The 15,131-nt window shown below is 42.2% G+C and overlaps 1 protein-coding gene across 3 annotated transcripts in view; it reads left to right on the forward strand.

The window, feature by feature from the left end:
• The first annotated feature begins 2,094 nt into the window (after positions 1-2,094).
• The window catches only part of ripor2 (RHO family interacting cell polarization regulator 2), a 65,701-nt gene continuing 52,664 nt past the window's right edge, over positions 2,095-15,131 (forward strand). Inside the window, exon 1 of one of the 3 annotated variants that reach the window (XM_026155601.2) lies at positions 2,095-2,170. In XM_026155601.2, the coding sequence (XP_026011386.2) occupies positions 2,110-2,170 (61 nt within the window). In that variant the 5' untranslated portion in view covers positions 2,095-2,109. Of the gene's footprint in view, positions 2,171-10,320; positions 10,584-15,131 lie in introns of those variants that run through there. The other 2 variants (XM_026155600.2, XM_026155605.2) reach the window with 2 other exon arrangements.

Here is a 15,131-nt window from a genome sequence, read left to right on the forward strand (position 1 = left end):
GATGATGTGCTGTCATCACAGTTTCCAGCTCTGCCCCCGTTCCCCTGACCATCAGGGCAGAAAGGCTACAAGTGTAAAACTGTGACCGCTTCTGTCATCCTCTGATTTGGTATACACCCTGAGCCCACTTCCTAATTGTGACACTTTTTATTAGTGCTGTGGTTTGTGTTCATTCTGTACTCTGAGAAATGCAGCTGCAACAGGGAGCTAATGTTATTTTACACACTATTGCCCAACCTTCCTTCCACGTCCCCACCCTAGTTCTCAGAAATTGTGTTACCATATTTTCAACTTGTTTAATCTATAAATCTGTTTGGGGGGTTTTCACCACTGACTTTTAAAATGTTTTATATTTACTGCATTTGTACCTTTTAACCACAGGACTAACACAACCAAAGGCCTCAAAAAGTGGATCTTATTACCGTGGGTAGCACGACCCATTTCGTTTGTCAGTGTCTTCTGTTTTCTCCACTTTTCGATTTTGAAAGTTGACTTCTCCTTTTTGTAGTCAGCAGGTGATGGCTGAAATGTAAACTAGAGGACACAGTGATGTACTGGGAGGCGTGGGAGAGGAAATTGTGGTTTTCAGAACTGTTGCCACCCTGTTACCCCGCCCTGTGGTAACTTTTTTCATTTAGCTTCTGAATCTCCCCAACAGGAAAATGTTTAATGATCTGTTTGAAGCTCGGGCATATCGAGTGTCAGAAATGTGCTAACACACTGAGTGGACTGATGACTGTAACACGTAAAATAAAAAGGCGGGGCTATGTATACATGTGCTGCCTACATGATATCATGCTGCACTGTTTCACTGATCACTTTAAAAGGGATTGGGTTAGACTCCCTTTTACCACTGAATTGATCTGTCTGACTGTAATACAGTCACAGAGGTGTTGCCTGACGGTCTGTTAGACAATCCCAGAAGATTTGTGACATACTGGCAGGCTACACCAAATGGTCACTTTATTAGGTACACCTTGTTAGTAGTATGTTGGCCACCTTTTCCCCCCCAGAATTACCTTAATTCTTCATGGCACAGATTCAACATGAGGTTGGAAACATTCCTCAGAGATTTTGGTCCTTGTTGACATGATGACATCACGCAGTTGCTGCAGATTTCTTGGCTGCACATCCATGATGCGAATCTCCTGTTCCACCTCATCCCAATTGTGCTGTGTTGGATTGAGATCTGGAGACTGTGGAAGCCATTTCAGCACAGTGAACTCATTGTGATGTTCAGGAAACCAGTTTGAGATGATCTGAGCTTGTGACAGACATTGTCCAGCTAGAAGATGGGAACATTGTGGTAATAAAGGGATGGACCTGGTCAGCAACAATACTAGGATACACTATAGTGTTTAAGCAGTGGTCAGTTGGTGCTGAGGGGCCCAAAATGTGCCAAGAAAATATCCCCCACTCCATTACACCACCAGCAGCCTGAGCTGTTGAAGCAAGGCAGGATGGATCCGTGCTTTCATGTTGTTTACACCCAAATTTTGACCCTATGTCACAGGAAAAACTGAGACTCATCAGACAAGGTCTTCTGTTATCCAATTTTGGTGAGTCTGTGTGAGCATTTGCACCTAGAGAACTGCCGCTTCCTGAATATGTTCTCTTTTTCAGACCACTCTCTGTACACCCTAGAAAACCCCACATAGATCAGCAGCATGAACGTGCACCGAGGACATCCGCGTAAATTAAGCACTCAGGGTCACAGACCAAATGCACAGACAGGGTCGAGGTCTGCTGATTCTTTTGCCTGAGCGCTTCAGCCGCCTGTTATCTCTTCCCTCCAGGTGTACCCGGGAGCAGCAGGCCACAGCATGAGTACCGCCATCTCTGCGGTGCCAGCCGGCACAGCCGGCGTGCAGCGGCTGTATTGCGGCCATTGTCTGATGCCCTCTTTGCACTCTGACAGGCACAGAAAGGCAAAGAGTGAATGAGAAAGAGAAGAGGATCCAATTGTGAAGCGGAAAGAATGACAAAATACAATAGCGGCAGGGAGAGACAGGGAGAGAGAGCACAAAAATAGAAAGTGGTGACAGCACAAAAGGAGTAGCAGGCTTCACACTGTTAAGAAGGCATCGCTTTGGATTATCCTCTGGCACAATGCATCGCAGAGTCAAGACATACAACTACATTACGATGAAAAGATATCGATATGCTTACAGTAGGTATCTACTAGTTGTTCTCTTGCAAAGTTACTTCTGTGTGTTTTCATTACCAGCCTCGGATGTTTTCTGCCATCTCACCGAGCTTTCCTGCACACTAAACCACGCAGCGCACTGACGCAATCACAGGCTGCAGGTTTGTCCCAGTGGAAGTCGCTTTATGTGGTTTCTCTTGAATAATGTGAGAGCGGATGATACTTGCAGGATTTCAAAACTCATTTGTTGTTTTAGAAGTTCATTCACTCACATGTTCTCCTGTTTGCAGGCTGATTCATGAAGGATGTAACTCAGCAGTCTGCACTGTTTACATTGTGTTTTATGCACGAGTCATTATATCCACTCTTAGATCCAAAATACGAGTTCTCCTTCTTGGATCTCTCAGATGATTACAACACTATGCCACTACCCTATGCTATAACATATAGATTTTCTCTATAGTTTGCATTCTTGTGGGTTTTAAAGATGTTTCAGGAAGCTGGAGCAGATGTTTTGGCCTGTGTACGTCTGCATGCATGAATATGTGCAGGCTTGGCGGCGGTTTGGTACATCATGGCCGTCTTCCCTTAGCCACATGAAGCCATAATGTGCAGGACACACACTAACTCACACACGTGCACCTCCAATGAGTCAGAAAGTGCCATGGCAAATTGGATTTGCCACGCAGTGCCCTCGTTATTGTTACCCGGGTAACCAGCCACCCATTCACAGTCATCCCATTTTTTCATCTTTCTTATAGAGAGAGAGAAAAGGCCGAGGCCTGGCTAAAGAGAAAAGGAGAAGGAATGAGAGAGGTCTCCTTCCCCCCCCCCCCCGTGTCTTCTTTTTCTCCTCCGCTCCTCATCCTGTCTGGCTCATGCTCACATTAGTCTGTGGGAATGATCAAACGTGAGTTGGCCTGAGGACACTTTTCCACCGTCCTCCAAAAATGATGTGATATTTTTTGCCTTCACCTCATTCCCACCACCTCAGATGAATACCCATCTGTCAGGGTGCAGCAGAGGAAGTCAGGCTGACATCAAGAACTTTTTGGAGGAAAGTTTTCCCATAAGTCTCCTCGTTAAAATGATCAGTCCTGGAGCAGCACAAACTTTACTGCAAAATGCACTTTGTGTATGGCAGTTTGTGTAGTGTCAGCTTATTGTGGGTTGGGCGTATCTTCCTCTTTATTCACATTCTTAGTATTACTGCTTGTTTGTTTATTGCTTTAAGTCGTTATTGCATTATTGAAGAGCTTCTCAGTTAGTGTTATATCAGCAGTTGTTATGCACTGACACCAGATCACAGTTTGGAAATCTTTCACGAGAAAAGCCTGCAAGATGTTTTATTAGCAGCATGTTTGTTCCCTTTAAAATATAGTCTAAAAGAAGAGCTTTCTATAATTTATTTATCCCAATTAGAGCTGCTTAACATTTCTTTTAGAAAGTAATTTTTACACTAATAATAGCAATAATTTGCTAAATTACAGCAATTACAGCACAACTCACGGCCACATCAAGTGTGTTGGGAAAAAATCGTCAGAAGGGAACTTGTTGTGTAACAAGCATTGCTATTTTGCAAAATATCTGTCCTCAAAAATGCCCAACGGAATAGATTGAGTCGACGTCAAGTAACGATGAGCTGGTCCTGATGTCCCTGAAACAGGAAAAAGAAGAAACTGAGATTCTGGGTTCATCTAATTCTCACTAGCAGAAAGCAGCAGGGAGAATTTCATGGTTTGATCCAGGAGTTGAAGCTGGATCACGACTGCTATCGTACATATTTCAGGACGTCAGTGAGGCAGTTTGAGCTCTCGTTGGCAGAGTTGGGACCACATCTGAGGAGGAGGAAAATAAATCATTTCAGGGAGGCGATTGACCTGAGTCAGCATCTAACTGTGTGTCTGAGGTAAAATAGTATCATTTTACTATTTGTATGTCACTGTATATTCAATACCTGTGCACATTTTGAGCAACAAGCTGTCACATTGCCAAATACAGTGATCTGATTGGTCAGATCTGTTTATGGTCGTACGTGAGAGTGAAAACTATTTTTGACTCATTAAATTTTCACTCAGATTTAACACATCTGGTGTGCAAAGGCCTTTTCTCTAGTGAGAAAAGTAACTCACAGAAGTAACTTTTTATTTAGCTGGCATGTTGGTTACATGTCCAGGCTTTAACTCATTGCATTTCCTTCATTACATAACCAGCAACAGGCTCGTCAGTTTCCCTCAGAGCAACAGCTAGAAGCTAGCCAAAACTGCTTCAGAGACACAGTCATTCTTGTATTTAACTATTACTGGATTCATTCGACTTGTATGCAGCCGTGTGGAATGTGAGTAACAGTAACAGACCAGTAACAGCTTTCTTGAACAGCAAAACAAACACGTTAAGCTTCTCGCTACAGAAAAAGTTGTTTGCGTATGTGGTGTGCAGTGTTGGTCAAGTTACTTGAAAAAAGTAATCAGTAACTAATTACTGATTACTTCCCCAAAAAAGTAAAATGGCCTGCATTTGTATAGCGCTTTACTCAGTCCCTAAGGACCCCAAAGCGCTTTACACTACATTCAGTCATTCACCCATTCACACGCACATTCACACACTGGCAATGGCAAGCTACATTGTAGCCACAGCTGCCCATTACTTTACTGATTACTTATTTTCAAAAGTAATTAATTACTTAGTTACTTAGTTACTTTTTCTAAACACAATTTACAACCTGAATAGGTGATAAATTGATAGATCTTTCAGCCCAATTCTACTTTTTCTGCATAATCCATCATACAAAATGTAATCAAATGGAAAAGTCTCTTTTTAAAACTTGTTTTATTAGTTTTAATCTTTTAACTTTATCCATCAAGCAAAAATTTAATTATATGCAACATTCGCTGACTGGAAGAAATTTGTTTAATATTTAAACCTATTTTCTGCACATTCCAGCACATAAAAAAATTTTTTTGTGTGTATGTTTACACTCTTTCAAATAGATGCAAGTAAAACACAGCAGAAAATAAATAAAGTCAAAGACTAGCGGTCCTTTTGCTCTATTTTTAGGGTAGGCGGAGGTTTACCTTGGTGCAGGTGTGCTGCGGCGGTCAGTGGAAGAATCCGCGAGTTTCTCTGTGAGTTTCCCATTACATGGTAGCGCACTCGGTGCTTGCTTGGAAGTTTAGGGGTTTTTTTCGCTGTAAAAAGAAGTTTTCTTCCCACGCACAACGGACGCTAATGTTTTTGTCACTTTTTATGGAATCAAACTCAAAGTAAGGTCGGTACTTCCACGCTTTAAACGCTGCACGCTCATACTCTCTCCCGCACTCTATATTAGCCATTGTTGATCTGCACACAGCTGTTGTCACAAACATTGCACTCGTTTACTCACTGTCATGAGACATTCTCGCAAAAAAATCATGGTTTTAGTAACGCGGTATCGCAGCGTTCCTACGGGAAAGTAACAGTAATCTTATTACCATTTTTGCAATAGTAATCCCTTACTTTACTCGTTACTTGAAAAAAGTAATCGGATTACCCATCTCTGGTGGTGTATGCATCAATGGTCCTAACCAGGCTGAACAAAATACCAGAATCTCCAGAAGGAAAGTAAAACTGACCTAAATGCTAACTAAAGGTCTGCAATATAAAGGAAAAAATTTCAATAACAACACTGACTATTTTTGTGAGTATATATGTGTAAGGGGTAGGAATTAGTGCAGTGAATGTATAAGTGGACACTTTCTTTTTTTCTTGTTTTTAATTTAAAACATTAATGTTATCATCTTTGCCAGAGAAGCGTTTAAATGACTGAAACTGGTATAAAAAGACAAAAAAATGGGGTGCATCCATTAAATCTGTCAGTGCAAGCCTCTCAGTGGCCTTTTAAACTTGTGGCCACAGAGACCAGTCACAGCTTTTAATGCTAGCTCAGGGACAATAACAATATAGAAACACACACTCAGTGATGTGCTCTGTTGGAGTCTCCCCACCAGTCCATAAACGTTATTGGTGCAGTTTGTCTTTAATGCAAGAGCTCAGTTGTCAAGCGCCACAGAATTAGCATGGATGCTAAAGAGCTGCTGCTTTCATGCTAATAACTGATATTTTAAGCCGTGGTAACAGGCAACATACTGATGCATATTTTCAGGGCCAGCAGAGCGGCTGTGTAGGAGGCTGAAGCCGCCTATTCAGCCTCCTGGGATACTCATCATCTGGCTCGATTCAGATGCCAAAGAGCTCCATTGTTTGACCCCATTCAAACGGCACCATTGTACAGAGCCGGTCTGATTGTGCGACAGTTACAACTGTGTATGCGTGTTTTTGTGTTCACTTGTCTGTTTGTGTTTTGTTTTGGTGGTATTGTGTGTGTGTGTTCAGTTGTATCATATGTGTGTAAGAGTAATTTGTGCGTATGCGTGGTGTTGTGTATTTGCATTTCCTGAAGCAGGGGCTTTTTCTCTGGTGGTCAGAACAAATAGCCGGCCATTGAAATGCAGCAGGGCAAACGCTGACCCCATTTTCTGGCGCTGCAGGCCGGCAACAGTTCACGGTTACAGAAAGAGAGAGAAGAGAAGCTCCTATATTTTCCGACATCTGCATGTACCATTTTTGCATTGAATAAAGTGAGCCTCGGTTTAAGGGAAAAACAACAACAACAATGTTTTGCACATAATGATGACACAGTCAACAGCAGAACCAGCTCGTTATAGGAGTGCACAGATGGGAGTGGGATGAGTCTGCATAAGACAGTGGGCTTTGCTTTGCATGTGTCACTGTGTTTTCTGTTTACTTGCCTGCCTGACCAGTGACTCTAGCTCCCTGCGACACAGAGCAGCGAGTCAAAATGTCACTGCTGTTAGCCGTGAAGCAGCAGTCTGGTTGGCGAGCATTAATTATGATCCGTCACTTAGTCCGACACTCGAGTTTAACTTGCAGTGTGGTTCTTGTCGCGTTAATCAAAGAGAAAGATCTTTGCAGGGCTGCGTGATTACAAGACAGCATTCAGAAGAAGCCTTTCAGATTGCTCTCATGCACAGTTTTCATCAACATACAGTTACTTAAAATTCTTACTCTTCATTTTATTTGTTTACCGTTTCTCTGAGCATTGCACACTCTGACCTTGGGTGAATTTGCAGGGAAGACTGTGGCACCTGAATGTTGCAGACCTACAAACTATGAAAACATCCACTTTTAAAGAGGTGCTGATATTTACTGGTGCTCAACCTGGATGCTTCCTTACGTCTTAATTCCTATGGAAGCAGCTGACTGCTCTGCATGGAAACGTGGACCCTCAATAAATATAAAGCAATAATTCTGAGTAAAATACAACTAAAATATATCAAATCAAAGGCTTATTTATTCAAATAATTAATTGTAAAGGAAAACATGTTTGGTATGAACTGAATGTATACTAAGTAAAATTCATTTGACATTTAATTTACATTGTATTTACTTAATACAATTACATGCAAAATTTAATGTAATTGAATTGGTTAAAATCAGAATTTGGGGCCAGATTTCTTTGTTTCTCTTTTTTGAATGACTTCATCTTTGGGTTTTGAGTTGCAGCGGCCAGTTTTAGCCATCTTCACAGATTCTGTGTTGCTTCAGATTGGCAGATAAGATTTGAACACATTTCTAACAAACACGACACACTCTGTTCCTCTTATCGACCTCACACAAACAGGAAATACTCTCATAAAGCGAGCCTTTCTCTCAACCCAAAGACGTTCTTAAAACAACTCTTTGGTCTCACATTCTTTGCGCGTCCTTTTGCGATGTGTCCGGATTGTCTGGACTTGCCCCAGTGAAAATGAGTTTATTCCCTCAAGCTTTGGCCTTGAAGGGAGCCAGCGGCTGGGGAGAGGAAGTCTGAAGGAAAAGTGATAATGAACTGACTTTAGGCCTACTTTCTATTTTGGTTTGAAATTGGTTTGTCTAAATGGGGTGAGTCAGAGAAACTGCTTTCTGGCAGATGTAGGCACAGAGTGAGAAAGAGGAAGAAAGTTCTGTCTGCCTGCTATTAAAAAAACAAACCGTTTCCATCTAAGAATAAATTAAAGGTCAAAAAGACACAAAGCCCTGCATGTTAACAGTAATTTAGGAGTGGACATGAAATGCTTGAAAGAGGCTGTTAAAGGGCCTCCTGGGGATGGACCAAAGCTTTTTAAAAAGCTGGAAAACTACTTCAGACTTATAAAGTGCGCTAGAGAGTTTGTCATTATGCAACACAACATGACAGGACTCCAAAAATATATCCAAGCCGTTCTACATGCTTTTGTTTTTCTCTAAAACAGCACAACACATGAGTTCAGTGCCAGTCTGTGCTGTTTAACCCCCTTTATTTCTATTTAGGTCAAGCTGCTAAACATTAGACTACCTGACAAGATTTCTTACAGTTTTAAACAGTTTTTGGGCTTTACTTTGTTAATCTCTTTAAATGATTTGTTTCTTGCATTCTTAATTACTGGATTTAAAGGTATTACATGCTGATACCTGCAGATAAAGACTGAGGATGTCCAGTTGAGGTCAGATGCTCATTTTGGGGTTTGGGGCTTTTAGTGATTTCTTCTGCTTATACCGGAAGTTTGTTGATGGTCACCATAAGCATTTATCTTATATTTCTACTGTATTTCTCATCTGCTGTTTTTACTATTTGTTTTTAATTGTTTTTTGTATTATAATTTATTTTGTTTCTTTAGTTCATATTTAGATTTTTTTTTGTCCTGCAGGGAAACATGTTTCTAACCAATTAAACTTTGAAACTTGAAACTTTTCCACCCAATTATTTTTTTAAAGTCCATTGAAGACGTATGCTGTTTATTCATCTTATCCTGGAAAAACAACAGCTCAAGGAAAACATTAAAAGCCCAAAATTACCACTACATTCATACCTGTGATGAGTGGAGGTGAACGCACAGCTGTATGGTCAATAAGTACCACAGACTTGGAGAGGTGCTAGTATCACTGTAGACTCTAATTCTTGTTCCACCGGAGACATTTACAATGACCATTACATTTGTTTCTGTTCTCTGCGATTTATAGAAAGACCTTAAAACCTTGGCAGTCAGCAAGATTTATCAGATTGTCGTGTATTCAGGTGAAATGAAAAAAATATTCATTTATAAAGGACAAAGAGCTGGAGGCGACATCTCTTTATTCACACGTGCGAACGCCCTGTCTATAAATGCATGATTATATGGAACAGATGACAGAGACCAGGATTAATATCCAGTCCAAAGATAAATTAGTCACTTTTTAGATGCATCACTCAAGTCAAGCATTGCTTCTAAAGAGAAATCTTGTACTAAACAATTGTGTACTGTACTAAAAGTTGACTGAATACTTTAACACTGAGAATGAAAGAATCCGGAGGCTTTACGCTGTTTTAAAGCATATTTGTAAAGGCCAGAAATCTCTGTTTGCGCTTCCTAAACACAGATTTCAAGTGTGTGACTCAGTGTAGTCTTGAGCAAAAGACTGAAATGTAAAAACTACTATTCTGCGAGAGGTTCTCCCACTCTGTCTGAATCTAAATCTGTCTCTTTCAGAGCAGGTGAGTGTGCTTATTTGCTGCATGAGCAGCTCTGTGGAGGCTTTCAGCAACAGCAGATGACAACAGACTTTACCGGCTCTGCCAAGGCCTCCTCACAGCGGGTCACAAAAAAGAAAAAGAAAAAAATAGAGGGAGAGATCAGTGTGGTCCCATGATTCCTAGTGAGCTGTGAAGGAATGACAAGCAGAGCCAGCTTCATGTCTCACACACCATGTCAAACACACACACGCACACGCACACACACACACACAGGGTGTGTTTTCACACCCTCTTTGCATGTCCTTGCTGGCTTAAAATAAAGAATCTAATTATTCTGGTTAAATCACCAGGCGCTTGAGCTGACTCATTGTGGAGAGCCATAATGTGCATATGGACACACACGCACACACATGAAGAAACACATGTACACACTACTGATCCTCCCCGTGCTGTACGCTCGCACACATGCGCACAGTTACTCATACAAGTGCTCTCCAACCGGCACGCTCTCACTTCAGCCTTGCACAGGATGTTATGAAATCAGCACTGTTGCTGAAACTTGGTGAAGGTCGCTGGGAGTCCTCTCTCTCACCCACACACACACACTTCACCTGGCACTTACGCACTCGTTCTCGTGCGGAGAGCTGAAGCTCAGCTCAGTCCCTGTCCCCTCCTGCTTGTGCGAGGAGCCTGCCGGCGATCGGACTGTCGCCTGTAGCGAAGAGGCCGGGCCGGCGTCGATTCAATTTTTACAGCCCAGTCGCTCTCTCTCTCTGAGGCTGAAGGAAGACAAGAGGGTGAGAAGAAGAGAAAGAAGAGGAGGAATAGTGATGGCCGTGACCGACATTGCAGAGGACGACCTGGATGAGAGGATGCGCGAAGAAGCGGAGGACGTCTTCTACGAGGACGGTAGGATTGCCAAGAGTCAAATGTGAAGTGTTTTAAAGCGGGCGTGGGTTTGACAGGTGGGCTGCAGGGCCGAGACAGCTGCCCCAGCGCTGCGGCAAGGTCAGACTGGTTGGTTTGTGAGTTGTGGTTATGATCAGGGTTAAAGAAAGGGTAAAAATGATGGTTGAAGGGCGCCCCAGAGGGCTCTCCCTAGCTGTGTAGGTGGCGTTGTCAACGGCACGGTTGAGTAGCCTTTCCTAAACACAGAGATGGAAAATGAGTAACCTCAAGATAAATAGATTTGTCTCAGTGAAATGAAAAAATCACGGTCAGTGTAATGAATGCTTCAGCTGTGTCTCGAGTTTCCCTTCATCACAGGCGCTCTGTGCAGTTTTTTTTTTAATCGATTTCAAACTTTTACCCTTTTTAGAAAGCCGAGAGGAGCAGTGCCCTCTGCAGCGTGTGGGGGCGTTCTTGTATAACAAGCAGATGTTTTTAACAAGCATTATTCTCCACAAGAAAATCTCTTGTTTGTTTTTGGGTGGGGGTGTTTGCTATTTTAAAACAAAGTGTAATCATAACCTGAGGTGAGCTGGATGCTGGAAGAGTGATGAGCAACAGCAGAACTTTACTGATGATCATTCATGAGAAGGTGAGAAACGTGTCAGCTCGGGTAGTAACTGTTGGAAAAGTAATCTCCAGTATCAGGACTGAGACGACACAATACCAGATATTGATGCTTTATAGTTTCATGTGCATCTCATGACACTTTTTGTCTTTAATGTGCCCCCGTCTATTTAAAGGAACAGCTCGGTATTTTGCAAAAAGCTATTTTTCTGTTTTTCGCATGAAGAAAAATGTTAGTTTTTTAAAAACATATGCTTCATTCCCACGAATGCTGTGATGGTTCTGGTGCAGAATCCTGAACTAGTTTTCAGGCCCTGTAGCTCAGGAGATGGAGTGGGTGGTCCACTAAATGGGAGGAAACACCAACCTTCACATCCTGTAGTCTGAACACAGACGTAACCACGGGCAAGATTCTACACTCTGCTCCGATTCATCCATCAAAGCTTGACTGTGTGAGTTTTAGGTTGAAAGCACTTAGGCGGGAAAAAAATGGCTTGTGTGAATGTGACGGATTGAGGCGTGCAGGAAGAAAGTGTTTCGAGTGCTCAAATAGAGTTTGAAAAGCACTATAAGAACAAGTCCATTTATCATTTCCATCACAAAAAGGCTGGGTCCAGAGCAGGAACCAGTGATGTCAGCGGTTATGGGAAGCGGCTACTGCAAAAATTTAAATGATGCAGAACCTGCAGATTTTGTTGGCCATGAATGCAACTTCTGCTACGTAACATCAGGTTCTCAAACCTGTTGCAATGCAGGCTGGCCAAGGCAGAAGTGGCTCTGCAACATTATCTGCACCGACAGCGGGAAAAAACAGTGTACTTTTGACAGTCTTTACGCTAAGATAAGCTCATCAGACGATGGTGTTTCTTCAAATCTAGATCCTGGCAAGAAAACAAAACACATACTTCCCAAAAACTGTCCCTTTAATTCCAATGAAACTGTTTCCCTTCCTCGTTTTGATAAGCACATCCCTGCATCAGTGGCAAAATGGTCGATTACTCTCATTCACAGAGGCAAACGCCTCACATCAGAGCTTTACAAGTGCTCTCCCATGTTTTGTGTTTACACTGGCTTTTCTTAGCAGTTAAATTACACACTAACTGATTGGATTACACACACTAACACCAGCCCTTTGATACATTAATACATTTATCTTTAGGGTCCGTGCAGGCTTAAAAAGGCTCTTCTGCAGCTTGTCAGATGGCGAGTGGACGGGGCGGAGGAGGATATTCCGAGTTATTTCGTCATTTGGTGTGCGACGTATGCCTCCACTGACCCACTTCTGACTGATACTCACCGATGGTAATGTGACGTTCCCTTTGAACAGCGCTGCCAGGAGGTACACATGACTCTGTGCAACAAAGCAGCCAATCACAGCACACGGATTCATGTGCCGCTTGGCCAGCAGGCATGAGTGTGTTTATTCATAGACTCAGAGGAAGGTTGCACAATACGGATCACTAATATTTTCTGTTCTAATTAGCTCTTTGGATTAGCGATGGGCTTATTCTGTTGTTTTGTGTGTGTGTGTGTGTGTGTGTGTGTGTGTGTGTGTGTGTGTGTGTGTGTGTGTGTGTGTGTGTGTTTCATTTTTATTGGTGCCAAATGCAAATTTATTACAATTGTCCTATTTCCCTTCTCAGTCAAATCACAGTTAGTGAACCATTTGCATATCTTTCACATCTTTCCTATGCACACATCAGCGTTGTGTTGAATGCGCTCAGCGTAAAGTGTGTGACATTGTTCTGCAGGCTTGTAACGGCCCTCGACACCACAAGGGGTCAAACGGCGAATTCAGGGGGAAAGTAGGAGTTACACTTCTCAAAGCATGAGAAAGACCTTTTTCCTCCTGTAACGTTAAACCTTAATCCTAACCACAACGCAGGAAATAAGATTCGAAGAAGAAATCTGACAAAACACTGGCAAAATTCTTCTTTCTTGGCTCCAGATATGAAGCCTGCTTTCATTCTGCTTCTGTCTAAAAATAAGTGTCCATTCATTTAGAAATAGCTGAGAATTACAAGCATGAAACTCATCACTGTCATCGCTTTGTAGAGTCTAATGAAAAGCATGGTGTGGTGTCTTAAACGCACAGATAAAAGCCAGATGAAGGAAGTAACAGACATCACAGCCCTCGCTACAACAGCTATAACAATACCCCAATGTGGCACTGAACTCAGAATTGCCGTTATAAAAAAGGGAGTGTATGTGAAGTTTTGTTAGCTCTGCGCTTCACAGACGTTTCTGCCTCTGTGCTGAGCTGAATTATGACTAAAGGAGTGCTACTTTTAGCCTGGCAGCAGAAATGTCAGAGTGCCTGAACATAGCAGATACACAGCGACACACACGCACACACTCTCTCTCCTCCTTTTCCTGCCTCTCCTCCCCACTCACACACACTCTGTGACTCCAGTTCACGTCGTATGAATTAACAAAAAGCCTCGGTTAGCTTTGCTCACAGGAACAATGTGTTTCAAAGTACTCTGCCAAAAAGCAGCTGCTTTGTAGGGACGTGATAAGTGTGCTCACAGTGTGCAGATCAGCACATGTTGACCAGATTATACCCACTGTATTCATGAATGTTTGTCTTCTGTAAATCACTTTGTGATAGCTGTCTGTGAAAGATGCTACATAAAGTATGCAAAACTAAATTCTGTGTTTCTGAGTCGGAACACGTGAGAAAGTGTCATGTGGAGGTCTCTTGGCAGATGTTTACAGTGAGATTAAACCTTTGGACTAACTTCACATATATTATCATTGCCACCTATTTTATGTGTTACCCCCCTGTGTTTATTTGTGATACAGTGGCTGAAATGTGCAATCACAAAAATCAACATTAGGAGTTTTAGAGGCGTTTTTTTCACTTCTGTTTAATGTGTCGCAGTATTAGTAGAGAGAAATTTCTCAATCGCCCATTTAAAGAAAGCAGCTACTGCATGAACAGCTATCGCACATGCGTATTTATGTATAATGATTCAAACAGAGTCACGCTCATGAGTCCATGCATAATCACCTCTGCATGAACTCCCACCGGACCTGAGCGTTTCTGCTTAAAGCTCAAAGAAACTACAGTGAAACATCTTAAGTGGTTTTACACAGAGGCTAAGAAACAGTGGGTCCACTTTATACCCTTATCACCTTTTTCTATACATACATTCACACACACATGCGCAATCTACCTTTTTGAAGCCTCTCTGAAAAACAGAAAATTAGATTGCATCAGTAAAAGTGAACAGTAGCTTCTTTGAGACCAGAATAAACTCTTTAACTCCTTCTTTTCCTGTCATGTGAAGTCCAGAGAGTGATTATTGGTCTACTTCTGTGGCTGTGTGCAAAAACAAAGTAGAACAGAGCGGCACGTCTCAAACGGGAGCAGGCATAGCAGGACAGTAAAAATACAGTTGAGCGCTGGATCGATGGCGCCATGGATGGAGTAATGTGTTGGTGTTTGGTATTTAAATAAACCAGTGTTTGACTAACTGGGTCAGCTCAGAAAGCATGAAGAGAGGCTTTCAGTCACAAGTGAGGAGGGTTGTCGGTATCAGGGAGGCCTCAGAGCACCTTGAGTTAAAGTTTAGAGAACCACAAAGGAAGTAAGTCCTTCAAAATATCTAAATCTGTGAAAAAGTTCTTGCTCTCGTGCAGGAATGTTTTTGCATTGTTCCTGCTTCTTGCACAACAGGATTCATCCCTACCCTGACTGCAGACTGCTAATTACATGACAAAACCACTAATTGCTGACCTCACCAGCTATTGTTTGTTTGTTTGTTTTAATGCAGTGCAGTTTTTGAAAGCTGCCCGAAGCACAGTGGATTCTGCAGAATTTCACCGAGGTGAAAGGCAGGTGGAGCTTTGAGCGATAGCGTGAAGTGGCACTACCCCTGAAACCGTTTACGCCTTTGATGTAGTGTTTAAGCCTCCACTCTTTTAAGCCTTTGCCAG

This window comes from Astatotilapia calliptera, chromosome 22 (genome assembly GCF_964374335.1).
Source record: "Astatotilapia calliptera chromosome 22, fAstCal68.1, whole genome shotgun sequence".
NCBI classification, from domain to species: domain Eukaryota; kingdom Metazoa; phylum Chordata; class Actinopteri; order Cichliformes; family Cichlidae; genus Astatotilapia; species Astatotilapia calliptera.